General features: G+C 36.8%; 1 protein-coding gene across 2 annotated transcripts in view; it reads right to left on the reverse strand.

The window, feature by feature from the left end:
- Positions 1-7,610, reverse strand: part of GABRA1 (gamma-aminobutyric acid type A receptor subunit alpha1) — a 51,450-nt gene extending 43,840 nt beyond the window's left edge. The window contains exons 1-3 of one of the 2 annotated variants that reach the window (XM_014061346.2): positions 6,967-7,610; positions 4,589-4,677; positions 307-419 (exon numbers count right to left, since the gene is read on the reverse strand). In XM_014061346.2, coding sequence (XP_013916821.1) covers positions 307-419; positions 4,589-4,656 — 181 coding nt within the window. In that variant the 5' untranslated portion in view covers positions 4,657-4,677; positions 6,967-7,610. Of the gene's footprint in view, positions 1-306; positions 420-4,588; positions 4,678-5,903; positions 5,923-6,966 lie in introns of those variants that run through there. The other variant, XM_087709678.1, reaches the window with a different exon arrangement.
- Between the last annotated feature and the right edge of the window lie 6,893 nt (positions 7,611-14,503).

The raw sequence follows: 14,503 nt of genomic DNA on the forward strand, positions 1-14,503 counted from the left end.
TCATGTGGCTAGCATGACTATTCACCGAGGCACACAGAATGCTGTAACATTCCCACCGAAGGTACCTATTTATCTATTCTTATTTGCATGCTTTCAAACTGCTAGATGGACAGAAGCTGGGGCAGGCAAATGGAGCTCAGGCCTCAAACTGGGCTCTCCAGCTGACAAGCTCAGTGTCTTCATCATTTAGTAATTTAATAATTTTACCATTTTATAAGTCTAGAAAACAAAATGGCTAAAATGCATAAAAAGCACGTTAAACAACATTGTTCTTGCAGATTTTTCAAAAATTACAACAATACGTACCTCCCAATCCTGGTCTTAGACGGTTATCATAACCATCAAGTAAACGATCCAAAATACGAGTGAATATAGTTGTGTTGTCTTTAATTTCATCTTGTAAGGAAGTTTGTCCGTAGCTGAAAACAAAGCCACCATGTTATATGCTGATTAATGCCTAAAATAAAGATACTAATGCTATTAACTTAAGTCATTAACCCACCAACAAACTTGTCCAATTATATTTCTGAATCATTCTTTTACTGATTGGTAGATTTGAGAGCTCTTCCATTGACCTGGATTATGGGAGTATTATACAATTCCTTCTCCTTTCACTTTTCAAGTATTCACATTCTTTGAAAATCTTATGTCAAACCTAGATAATAAATTACACTTTTTTTGTTGTGTTTTTAATTGTTCAGCCCCTCTTTTATGTATTTCTAATTTATAAATGTGTGCTTTGCAAGTATAACAAAACATCTGCCCATTACCTACCCAATCCTAAAATAATTTAGTATCCTTACCTACACGAAAAATTCATGAACATTATGAGCACGGATGGCTCCATATAATGCAGCCTTTTTTACATAATGGTAAAGTCTACAATTGCTATTTTGGAAAAAAATGCAATGATTTTATTATGTTTATTACAATGCATTTCCTTTTTAATCTAAATATTTTGGACTTTTTTTTGATATTTGAATTGGTTTAGGAAAGCAAAATGAATTCATTTCCTGGTGAATCAAAAATTCCATTTTTGGGTGACATGGATATTTTCCTCATTTTTCCCAGATTTTATAACAATAGCCCAGGGATCTGTATCCCTGTTCCTTTTTCCGTAGTGCTATTATTTGGCAGTTAACATTCCTGAAAGTATATACTGCATATGTCTATGTCTGTGTGTCGCAAGACATTTTAATACCTGTAGCAAATAATTTTCAGGTATTTGCAATAGCCACGAACTAAATTTTGGTCTCATCTTCAGAACTGCATTGTTCTTGTTATTAAGATTGTTCTGTATTTTCTTTTCTACAGTAAATTACACTGTTTTCTCCTAATTATCTATCATAGTTGTCTCAAAGCCAAATCCTGGAATCCTTCTTCTGCCCTTTAACCAGGGAAGATCCTATTTGTAAAATACGATGTTTGTCAGTGTAAACTCAGCAGGACTTAGCCTTTGAACCTCCAGCTGCTTCCTTCTTCATTACTTTGTCACATACATTATTACTGAATCAGCCTTCCTTGGCTATCCAATGTGATGTGATTAACAAACATAGTTTGGTGAAAAAATCTCTTCCAAACTATGGAGCTTCACAAATGTTAATCTAGGCAATATTTCTTTTAAGCAATGAATTATGCAACTTTAAAAATTAAACTTCACTCTGTGAAGTCTGTGAGCTGTATCTAGCTGGTAATCATAATAGAGAATAGAAATGTTTTATAATATATATGCATACAGTGCATGGGTGTGTATGCTATAAATTTAAACAATGTGAAATCCCATATTATAAAAGCAAATTTGCTTCATATTTTTATAATAATTTACATGCCTTTAGCCTAATGATGCCAATATATCATTAGCAATAACATTTAATTGATTATTTATTAATAATACCTCAGTTCTAGAGGACCATACCTTATATTTCTGTTCAAAGTGTAAATTGGTAATCCAGTGGATATTTCTTCTTTTGATAGTAGAGAACCTTTTATATTTATTTTAAATTTAAATTTAGAACTAGAATGAGTTATCTTATACTATTTGCTTAAAAAGAAATGAGTGCCTTCATACATTCAAGATGGAATCCCACTTTCATATTGCATCATCTATCAACTATGTCTTTTTAGCGGGTTGGTTGGTGGGTAGCAATTGAAAGTTATTTTCACTTCGGAAAATGAACTACAAGTGTGTTATTAATAGCTAAGACTGGCAGAAGGTACCAAGCTTGCAATTCCCTGCATTTTTTTTTCTTTTCCTAAGCACAAAAAAAAATCCAAGAAACCAATTAAGGAAAAAACAAAAAGAAGATAAAATTACAAACATTATAAAATTAGTTTTAAAGGTTCAAAATTAATAGAAACTTGCATATTAAAATATCATCCCAGTTTGAGGTCCTTTGACAATTCCAAAGTCAGTATTAAAATCAGATTATTATAATTATCAATTGTACAACTATTTAGTAAGACAAAATATCCCCTGGTATTTTCACTCAGACATTCATTCAAATAAAGTGTAAGTCAAACTCACCAAAATACAATGAAAGCCCATTCTTTTTTTAATGCATCATTTTTCTATGCATTAATTTTAGGTATACATTTGCACTATCTAAAAGCAAGCTGGATTGTCTAATGAGGCTACCATTATTTTCAAAACCAACATAATTTGTTGAAAATCAGCCTGATTCTTAGAGGTCAAATTGAATTTTAAGCTGGATGGGTACCACTCCAAAAGCCACACATTTCATTTTAATGCTTGAATATTTCAATAAAACCAATTGGAATTTCCAATGAACAGTGAAACCCCTCAACAGCATTGAATTCAGTGGGCAAGCCTATATTTTTACAGATAAATATACATGTTGAAAAGGCAAGTGTGAATCTGATATACCAATAATAACTAGATATGTGATTAATTTAGGTATGGGATTTTAAATGTATCATAATTATCAAGCTACACATCAATAAAGCTGCTACTATTAGTTTATAAAAAAACAAGTATATTCATATATCCATTTATTTTACAATAAAAAGTGCTCATGTTCAGATATTTATGTATTCATGTGGGCATTTGTATGTTTTGCTAGCATTTAGTACCTTAATAGGTTGATCCAAAATATTATAAGTATGAAATACTGTTCAGATTTTTCATTTTTACTTAGCTTTGTATCAAGAAGGAGGGAAAGAAAGAAGGAAGGAAGGAAGGAAGGAAGGAAGGAAGGAAGGAAGGAAGGAAGGAAGGGTCTCCTAGATATATTGAACAAAACTGGTGTTCATTCAATCCTTGCAATTTTTTTCCCTTTGTGCTATTGATTTGTTAGCAGCTAAAAGTCAAGATTGGGCAAATGTGTTAGCTAAAAAGTGATTGTTTTTTAATGTAGAGTTTAAGCAACTTGAAGAAAAATGTCATTTACCATGTTTGTGTTTCACAGTAAAAAAAAAAGTATAATAAAACACTGTACACTGACTCCATCTACAGGTCATTATAATAGTAACACCTCGTACAATTTTTCAAAACAGGGAAATGCTTCTTGATTTTTTGGTGCAAATCTCGGTTCTGGTGAAACATGCAAGCCAGCACGTGATGTGGAAAAATTGAGAAAAGAAACAGCCTTTCTCTTCTCTCTTCTCTTCAGGAGATCAGCTTTTTCTTCTTTCATCACTGATTTGCTATATAAAGTATTATATCCTTCTATGTTATATTTTTTTAGAAAAACGTGGTAAAACTAAATTGGATTGTCTCTGAAACTGAGATCCTTTTTATCAATATATATTATTTGTAATAAACTTGATTTAAATTACTGTCCTGAACAACGGCTATTACCAGTGCACCAATATTGGTATTTGTAATTTAAAGGAAAAGATGTATTTTTCATTCATTAGCTCTATTGCTAACAGAAATGCAATCTATGTAGATATTCAGTGTAAGAAGACTTTCCATTTACTATTCAGGCAGGATTCTGGCAGGTGAAATGGATTTCATTCAACTAATGTTAGTGACAGTCTTCCCAATGAAGTTACTGCTTGTAGACTGCATCCTGATCATGCAAACTGCCTGCTGATATGAAATGTTTCATTCATATGTATAACAACACAGATTATTATTATCATCATCATCATCATCATCATCATCATCATCTTCAGCCCACAATCTTTACTGAAGTCTACTTTCATGAAGAAAAGCCAATCTTAAAGTCGTTCAGTCTGGTTTCATTCCTTCAGTAAAAGCACAAGATCATAGGAGCAGAAACATTCCTATGTAAAATGCTATATGCAGCATAACTGCTGGCAAACTTTATCTGCAAAGAGGACTATTTCTCTTTGTAGCTACATTGAAATCATTAATCTATTCACAGTTCAGATCCAATAGTCCTGGCTAAACTCTTTCTCAGCCACAATTCCACCTAAGATGTTTTGCAATCAAGCTTTAGTTTTATTTTAATTTCCGCATGTTTTGGCTTAGGTGGGATTTAAGCAAAATCAACCTCCCCCTCAAAACAGTGTGTGTGAATCAAACCTTTTTCCACACTTGCTTTTAAGCCATGATAAAAGACAATCCATATTTTGTTTTTAAAAATCAAAACTCTTTTCCCACCTTTTTCCAGGTAAGGTGCTCATAAGAAGAACCCAGGCCCAAAAATGGTCATAAAGGAGATGCATCATTTTGCTAGTAGATTATGGAAGCTGTAAACAATAGAAAACCATAAGTAAGCATTCTTTGCTTTGACAAATTATTGGAAAATACAACAGGTTTAAAAGAACTTGTGATGGTTTTCCTTAAAAGTAAGGAGCAATCTCACAATGGTATGATTTTCAGAAGGAAAGGTCCCTTCCAGGTATACCTATGTGTTCCATTTTCTTGAAAGTGGGGTCATCCCTGAGTTAGTTTCATAGACAAAGGTTAAATCATTTTCTTTTCCAAGATCATTGGAATTCATATATATATATATATATATATGTTATATTCTGTTATATTGTAAAATAGACGTACAAATTGTGAACTTAACAGTAATCCTTTTTAGGGATGAATATATATATATATTCATCCCTAAAAAGGATTACTGTTAAGTTCACAATTTGTACGTCTATTTTACAATATAACAGAACTTAGAAACTATTTCAGCTTTAATGAGTCAGATCCCACAACTTGATTATCTCGGGGGGTGGGGGAGAGGAAAGGTCTTCTCCTAAAGCCCTTGAAAGCTCTAGAAGGTCCTGAAAAGGACAGAACTTTCTTCTGGAGAGAGATCCAAGCATATACCCATTTAGCAAGCTAGTTGAACAACATCATACATTTTAAAAAGCTGAACAGGAGTATAAGACACAGAATTTCAGTGCTTTCTTTGACTAGTATTAGTTCCATACATTCCCAAAGCATATGAAATGAAATAATGATGAAGATTATTGCATCCACATTGCCTTCAAACCTTTCCTTCCTTCCTTCCTTCCTTCCTTCCTTCCTTCCTTCCTTCCTTCCTTCCTTCCTTCCTTCCTTCCTTCCTTCCTTTTTAGAATATCCTATTGCAAAATAATCCACATAGCACCTTTTCACTTAATGACTGAGTCCAGTCCAGTTTCAGTTAAGATGTTTTCTAAAAGCAAGCCTGCTCTATATTTCCCACCACCCTCTTGCAAACTTAACTGGTAATTTTGCAAGGCAGCCTGACCATTGTAATACTCCTGTTCATAGCCCAGGCTTAGCTGCTTGCTGCTTGCTCCTTGCTCCATACTTACTGCTGAATCCACTTCGGTTGCACTGTTTCTACCAGATATGTCCTTCCTCCTCCTCCCTCCTTCTCCAAAACCTCCTGACAGCCCTGAAGCTGACTACAGTTTAAGAGAGAAGCAGAATGCCAGACAACATAACATAACCACCATCACAAAAAATGCAAAGAAGAAGAAAACCTAACAGGATCCTTGTATAAAATGTCCAAAACCTAAAGCAAAAGGCAAGGCAAGGTGAACAAAATGATGACAGGTGTCCAGGTGGAGTGTAATAGATGGAGGTTCACAATGCTGCTTCTCCTGGAGAAAGAAGAAGAGTGTTGCATCTCTAGGAGAGATGAGAAAAGCTCCACTTCTTTTCAGCCTGAACTTTTGCACTGAACCTCCTCTAGCAAGTCATTTCAGAGATACCGGCAGATGGCAAGACGCGTTCTTCTTACTCTACATTTCTCCCATACTGCCCCCCCCTCCTTAAAATAATTAATGGGAATGGGGGCAGGGAGATACATTGCTATAGTTGCCTGTGGATGAGAGGGGAAAGTGGGAGATCACCAAGTGTGAAAACAAACCACACAAACAAACACATCGACCAAACAAACCAATCTGCTCCTGATCCTTTCCTGCCGCTCCATTCTACCACCCTAATCTTGGAATAATTGAAATAAAAGAGCAAAAGGGAAATCCCAGTCCATCTCTTCCCCACTATGGGCACATCCGTTCAAACCTGGAGCCATCATTCAAGAGGCATTTTTGCCTTGAGTGGTTTTTTTTTTTTTTTTTTTGCCTGCTTCAGAGCCAGAGATGGAGACATGGTCAAAAGGGGAGGGAGGGTGGTATTTATGGATTTGCAGCCAGCATATCAACTTTGTTCTCCTCTCCCTGAGACAGTCATCCATTGCCCCCAATCCATCCAGCTCTGGTTGGAAACGTCTGAAATAATCCCTCTTAATCCTAGGGTCTCCATTTCCTCCGCTTTAGTCCCCCCAGCCCCCCAGCCCACCTCCTCCTCCCCCGAGTCTGATCAATTGCCCATCCACCGCTGCGGATTTTCACCCGGGGTCGGGGATGGGGGAGGTAAGGGGGGGGAAGCTGGGTCCAGCGTTCCGACGAGGTACCTGCTAAGGCAGAAGGCAGCAGTAAGGAGCCCCCTCCGTCCATAAATGCTCCGCCTGTGAAAAAGGGAGCGGGCTGGCAAAGGGAAAGGGGAAGGGAGGGAGCCTGAAAAAAAGATGCTAGAGCGGTACTCACCTCGAGACCCTCTGGGCACGGCGTCGCCGATGCAGCGGGAAAGTCTGCCCGAGAGGCTCCGCCAAGAAGCCAGGGCGGCGAGGAAGGAAAAGGGCGCTTTAGAGCACTGAGTCTCCGCGGCTCTTCTCAGTCATTCACGAGCTCTTAGCCATCATGGACTCTGCCGCCGCCGCCGCCGCCGCCGCCGCTGCTGCTTTGCTCTTCGATTTTTAACACCCAGATTCCCTTTCCGTGGGATTCGGCTCGCAGCTCTACAACAAAAAGCTTTGCACTTTACCAAGACAGTAGTAGTACGTCCCGGGGTAAACCGGATGTGAAATAGGCTGTGACTTCATGCCAGAGAGATTTTATTTTAGAAAGGAAGGTGGTACCAAGCTCTCATCTAGAGACCAATCCGCCCATTTTTTTTCTCCAAATATGCAGCACAATTTAACTTCAGCGCTCTCGCCCTAATCTCTTTCTCTCTGGCTGCATGCTCAAATCTTTTCTACACTCTGCATCACGATGGCTGTTGCTGTTGTGGTGCTTACTGTGGCAGAAAGGAAGGGAAATATTTTGGAGACCAGATGGAGGAGAGAAACTACACTTACAATCTTCAGAGAGTTGCGACCGAAAACTGGTGCGGAATAATGATAACCGTCACTAAACACCACCCTCACCACTCATCCGCCCCACTCTGCCTCCTTTCTTATTCAGTCTTTGGAAAAATATTCTCCCAGTTTATAAATATACAGGGTACCTGGAAGAGATTAAAGATCTCTCTTTCTCTCTCTCTCCCTCCCCCCCTCTCTCCCTCCCCCTCTCTCTCCCTCCCTCCCTCTCTGTCGTTACATGCACCCATTTGGTATGTTTTCTGTGTGATTTCATTGGAAAGGTCTCGTGCAGCCAGAGAGGCACAGGGTGCTTAATTCAGGCTTCAACAAAGATCTGTTCAAGGCGTAAAATGCTTAAGCCACTCTACATCTTTGGTTACTCTTAATTGGGAGGTAACATTTGTCTAAATCTTTACAATATTGTGGAGAAAGGCAAGCTCTGTTAGGAAGGGGGGGTATATTTTGACAGAGGTGTGTGTATGTGCCACTTCTGTTTCTGAATGAACTGTTCACTTACTTTGCCAAATGGTGCAGGAGAATAAGTAATAAAAGCAGTATTTTTTTTAAAAAAAACAATATCCTTTAATATTAGTTTGAATAAAAGTCTCTTACCAGTTAAGCATCCTTTTAATGTTTCAAGGAAGAATCTCTCACTCTGCACAGTGCCTAGCACTGTAAGAAAATCAATTGGACAATAATAAACTATTAGGCCTTAAATACTAGACTTTCTCTAAGTATACATATACCTTCCTATAGCTATATTGCCTTCCTTCTCCTTTTTCTTACTACTCATCTGTGGAATTCAACTGCTCATTTTATGAATGGGTGCATTTCTAAAAGCAAAAAACAGCTGATCAACAATGGAGCTCTCCATGGTACTGGAAAGCCAAAAGAGAAGGAGGTACTTTTTCAAGCAGCACCTACCCTAGTGAACAGAATGAAAACAAAAAACAAAAACCGGCCAATTGTGAATGCTCTTTTGCACAAAATGCAAATTTTCCCCAAAAGCTAATAACTTGGAAATTTTAAGAAAAATCATTTTACTGGATTTGGATACAGTGGTCTGTTATGGAGTGGGTGGGCATTGAAAAAGAGATGATAGCATTGTCCTGTGCTGAAAATAAAAATCATTGGCAATAAGTCAGGTGAATAAGAAAGCAATACCTCAAGAAGGTTAAAGAGAAGGAGAGAGTTAAACTGGGGGCTTTACTAAGACTTTGAAAGATTTGGGGGAGTAATGTTCATTCCATTTCATTCTTTCTCACCATATTATGTGTCAATGTCATTCCCTCCGTCTCTGGAAAGAAAATTGCATCATTTTTTAAATAAACCTCCTGTATTCTGCAAATATTCAGAATCTTTTCTGATGCTGAGATTTTGTAGTTCAATAATTTCTCAAAGGATTATATCCATATGAAAAAGTTGATGAAGATGTTAACCTCTTGGATATACTTTTTGTTAGGTTTTAACTTAGCAATTTCCAAACTATCAGCGTATACCTAATCTTGGGAGGGTGACAGCAGCAGAAGTATAGTCTCTTCTCTGAAGCATGAGATGAGGGTGGTGGTAAAATATAGAACTCTGGGTTTTTTCTTTATTGTTCTTTCTCAAAAACCAATTTTTAACTTTGCATATAAGTTAATTACGCCCAAGGAAAAGAAGAACAAACCAACATGCTGCCTGTACCTTTTCCTTTACAATTGTTATAAACCTCTGCATGTCAGGCAACTGTTATAGAGGAAAGGCTTCTCAATCTACATAAGCTTTTTTCCCTGTTATTTAAAGTGCTTGAATATTGGCATTCTAAACTCCTAGAGGATGCCTTAATAGAAGAGGATATATTCCACAGATGGTTGCCTTCTTGGGTAAAAGACAAAAAGAATAGCAGTTGAGTTCATCCCTGTATCTCCTGCTACTGGCATGTGGAATTTATGCCAAATAAAAAAATAGAGGTCTTGGAAAAGAATCCTGCACTTCCAACAATATTAATACAGGAAAATCATGGAGCAATCTCATGCCTGAGTAAAAGCTCCAATATAGCAGCCATTATGACTAGTCTAGTGGCTTGCAAGATGTAAACCAAGAGAATAGAAGTGACATTAAAGAAACATATTCTGGGTATAGATTTTCCAGTTGTGTTTTTTTCTGCCTATTGAAAGTCATGGGAGTGAATAACTTATATTCCTACTGTTTGACAAAGCGGCTGGCTAAATAAGACCATTTCTGTCATTCAATGCTGACCAAGTATATCCAAGTAGGACGTAAAGACAAAGGCAGCTTCCAGTACCAAGTACCATTTGCCTTTAATTTTAGTGGAAATATACAAGTCATCATGATTAAGAACCACAGATAGCTCTATCCTCCATTAATTTATTTCGTTTCCTTTTGAAGCCATTCCAGTTGATAGCCATCATCAAATCTAATTCCACTGTTAAACACTATGTTATATAAAGAAGCAATTTATTTTATTATCTCTGAATCTTCTCTCAATTAGCTTTGATAAATGATTCAAATTCTAATATTGGGAGATAAAAACTTACCTTTGTCCACATTTTTCATACTACATGATTTTATATTATGCCTTTTCTTACCCTTCTAAGCTAAAAAATCTGTTTCTCCATAAGGTAACATAAGTTAAAAATCTCATATATGTCTTGTTTGCTTTCTTCTGTATTTTTTCTAGGTGAACATTCTGCAGTGAGATGACCAGGAAAGTGCTCAATATTTTAAAGGCAATCACGATGTAGTCATTTTAAAAGGTTTTATAGTTGTATATTCAGTTCTTTTTGTAATCATTCAGTTTGATGGAGATGGCAATTTAGGGGATTTTGGATGGAGATCTTGAATAAGGGAAGGAAATATTTTTTCACTAGTTTCCCCCCAAACGTTTTGATCTCTACCCACAGTGATATGGGTAGAGTTTTTAATTTGATCTTTAGTGGCAATAGATAAGCCATGAATCTTTTAAAAAGCCTCTTTCTCTTTTTCATGTTTTGTTATAATATTTTGAATGCTAGATTGATTTTAAAAGAAACCCATAGAGCTAGTTTTCCAATCAACTTATTTTTCATCATACAGAGCTTTGTGCTGTTTGAATTAAAGTATTTTTGGTTTACTTGTTTTATATAGAAAATAGCCATATGGACCGCAAACATATGTGGTTGCTTGAGATAAAAATGATTACAGGGTTGCTAGTTATTTAAAAGGAAGCTTTGTTATTAGGTATTATTAGATCCAATTCAATATTGTACATGAGGACTAATGACACAATACTTCTCATTAGTAAAATATATGAGCATAAGAAGACACTACTTCTCATTAGTAAAATATATGAGCATAAGAAGGCAGCTTATTTTAACTCTTTTTTAGGATGTAAAAAAATACGATCGTCTTCATTGAATGTCCTTGGAAAACTTAGAGTGCAATCCTAATGTATTAAAATAGCCTGAAATTATGATATAGATTTGAATAGCATATGACTAGTATACTTAGTGAATGGCAAATTATAAGTGATCTTTGTCAAGCATACATGTAACCTCATTTCTTGTCTGTCCCACCAAAATGCACTCTTCTAAAAAGCATTGTATCCCAGATTTAACTTAACCCATATAAATGCACACACCGAAAGGGGGAGGGAGAAGGAGAGAGAGAAAGAGGGAGGGAGGGGGAGAAAGAGAGGGGGGGAGAGAGAGGTGTTTTAAAGTTAGTTTCATATGTCACCTTGACCTTAAGTTCAACTACATTTAAGAGATTTTGACTGAATAATACTTCAGAATGGATTCCATCATCCTATTTTCCAAATCACTGAGAAAGATTCAATTTCATTTCTTCCCTGAAATACAGTAGGCACGAGGAAAAGAAATACATAAAAAATAGAAGCATCCTGGGTATGTGTCAATACACTCCACATACTTTCTAAATGGTGAGGTGTGAGAATGTGAGAATAGAATGTTGGTTTGCTAGACATTTTCTAGATTGCACAGAATGGCATTAGCATGTTTGAAGTAAAACTGGATGTTGGTTGTGCTTGAAATGGAAAGGTCAAAATGAACCCAAATTGATTAGTACTGGCTTTACTATTAGCATGGAAATCTTCATTGTGGGATGACTGACTGAGGCTAGTAACCAGTGATGGGTTTCAAATTTTTTTAGAACCTCTTCTGTGGGTGTGGCCTGCTTTGTGGGAGTGGCTTGCCAGCCATGTGACTGGGTGGGAGTGGCTTGCCAGCCATGTGACTGGGTGGGCGTGGCCAACTTGTAAAATGTGGTGAAACTCACTTAACAACACTCTTGCTTAGCAACCAAAATGTTGGCTCAGAAACTCTGGCATTTGAAGCACGGAAGTCTTAAAGCTGTCAAATTACAAGACCCTTGCACCCCTAACCCTTTAGAAAAAAAAACCTAGGGGTGTTCAAACTTGACAGCTTTAACACTTGTGAACTTCAACTCCCAGAATTCCTCCTCTCGCTCTTCATCTTTATGATGTGCAGATGGGCGGGGGAAAGGAGCTGGAACTGGTTCTAAATGGCACTAGATTTGTGGAACTGGCAGGAACCCACCCCTGCTAGTAATCTAATCTGCCTCTCCTCCATATTACTAAAAATCATTATAGGAAAGCCTCTATTGATCCAAAAAGTAAACAGTAACAGAGTTGGAAGGGACATTGGAGGTGATCTAGTCCAACCTCCGGCTCACATAGGAGACCTGTACAAGGGATTCAAACCACTGAACTGCTGACCTTTCTGATTGACAAGCTCGGTGTCTCAGCCACTGAACCACCTAGTCAAGGCATAGGAGTTCAATATTTATATTGACAATTGTCAAAAAGGGGGTAGTGCGGTGGCTCACTTTTAAGAGACAGGGCTGGTCAGCTGGAAAGCCAACAGTCCAGGTTTGAGACCCGTCGACAGGTGAGTTGAAAAAACTAGGCAGATGTGAGTTAAAGTATGAACAAAATGGCTAAAATTTATGTAATAAAATATGAATTAGCATCATCTATGGTTGTATGAATATATATAGTATACAGTATATATATGAAATTATGAATCTGTAGCTTGGAAATAACTCATGCCATTTGCCAATGAATGGTAATAAAGAAAAAGCCATGGATGCGTTTAGGGGAAAAAATGGGCTCTATTGTAAATAAAGGTAATCGAGGAAGGGTGGATATAGTGATATGGATTTATGGGTTGGTGGGCATATTCATATGTGTGACAATAAAATGAGAGAGTAAAGGAGAAAGTGATTGGCCATTCAGAGGTACAATAATGAGGCGTTATTGAACAGTGAATAGCTTCTTAATAAAAGGACTGTTTTCTGTACGTAGTTTAAGCATGGATCTAGTCATGTGTGTACACATGTCAAAAGGAATGAATCAAAAAGAATGACTGATTTCACTGATTCTGATGAAAGAGAATTAATGGATAATACAAAAGCAATAAGAGTTTTCAAATGTAGTACAAACTATTATTTGATAATGTCAAAATACTGAAGAAATGAAGCCAATTAGATACAGAGTCTGCAAAAAGAGAGAATATGAGTTCTCTTTTAAAACATATTACAAGATAGTTTCTCTCAATATAATGAATAAAACATGGTGCTATCTAGATTATTTTGAGTCCACATGAAAGTAAGAGTTATAGATAATGTGGTTACATTATGGCATTGGAAGAACCACAACTGATGTTTGAAGAAATAGTATTCAATATTCTGAATGAACGAGATCCAATGAGAAAAAAATTATCTGCTAAGTAGCATGAATGGATGGGCAGGAATGGCATGAGAGAATACAGAAAAAAGTAATTGGCCTATTCAGGGCAGGATCCCCTAGGTCATTCCTAACAGATGACCATACAGCTTCTGTTTAAAGATTAGCAAGGAGAATTTCTATTCCACTGACTGACAGATAAAGCAATCAGGAAGTTCTTCATGACAACTAGCTCAAAATTACTTTCTTGTAAATTTAATTGATTATTTTTAATACTGCCCCTGATGCAATAGAAATCAAGCCCACTCCTTTGTGTGTGTGTGTGAGAGAGAGAGAGAGAGAGACAACCTTTCAAAAGTTTAAAATAGCCATTGTATCATTCTTCGGTCATCTCATCTGTAAACTAGAGATCTTTTAACCATTCCTCAAAAGACCTTCACTCTCTTAGCATTCCTCCTATGAACTTCTTGCAATTTGTCATTCTCCTTTTACAACTGGTACCTACAACTAGGCACTCTGTTATAAATGAAGTTTGTTTAAGACATAGTAGAACAGTTTATGTGAGCCAATAATGAATCCAAAAATACAGAATGGGACAACTTGTCATGGCCAACTAACCACAGCCAACTGGGCACAGGACAACTTGCCATAGGACAACTCATTGTGCGACAATCCGACAAATACAAAAGTTAAATTAATCCCAACAGAACCATGGCCAATAATAATAAAACAAGAAAGTCAATCCAGAAATACAAGTCACAATAAAATTTTGATGAAAACATGGTCACTAATAATAAAAGTAACTGAATGAAATGATTGATTAACACAGTTTTGAATAGTCCCATGGTGAATTGTCCTGCGGTGAGATGGGCAACGTGAATTGGCTGCAGTGACTTGTCCCCCCCCAAAAAAATAACATTTGTTTTTAACAGCTAACTGACATAGCTATCTCCTGTTTAACTCACAGCTCTCAAACCAGACTACCTTCAGCAGTACTGCTGACAAACCAAGCCTTCCCCATCCTATACTTTTGTCTTTAATTTTTCTCACCAAGATGCAGAACAACTTCACAGCTGTGTCATCTGAAAAATGACTAAATATCCCTTTGTGAGACTTCACCTTGTAGAGTCTGAAATTTTTGCACAGGAGAAAAATGAAAAATTTGCAGAAAATAATTGAAATGAGGAGCTATATTGTGGTAATTGTGAATCTTCAAGCATGCAACAAATTCAGTATC

This window comes from Thamnophis sirtalis, unplaced genomic scaffold, assembly GCF_051295495.1.
Source record: "Thamnophis sirtalis isolate CommonGarterSnake01/CBP01778 unplaced genomic scaffold, rThaSir2_p1.2 scaffold_3, whole genome shotgun sequence".
NCBI lineage: Eukaryota > Metazoa > Chordata > Lepidosauria > Squamata > Natricidae > Thamnophis > Thamnophis sirtalis.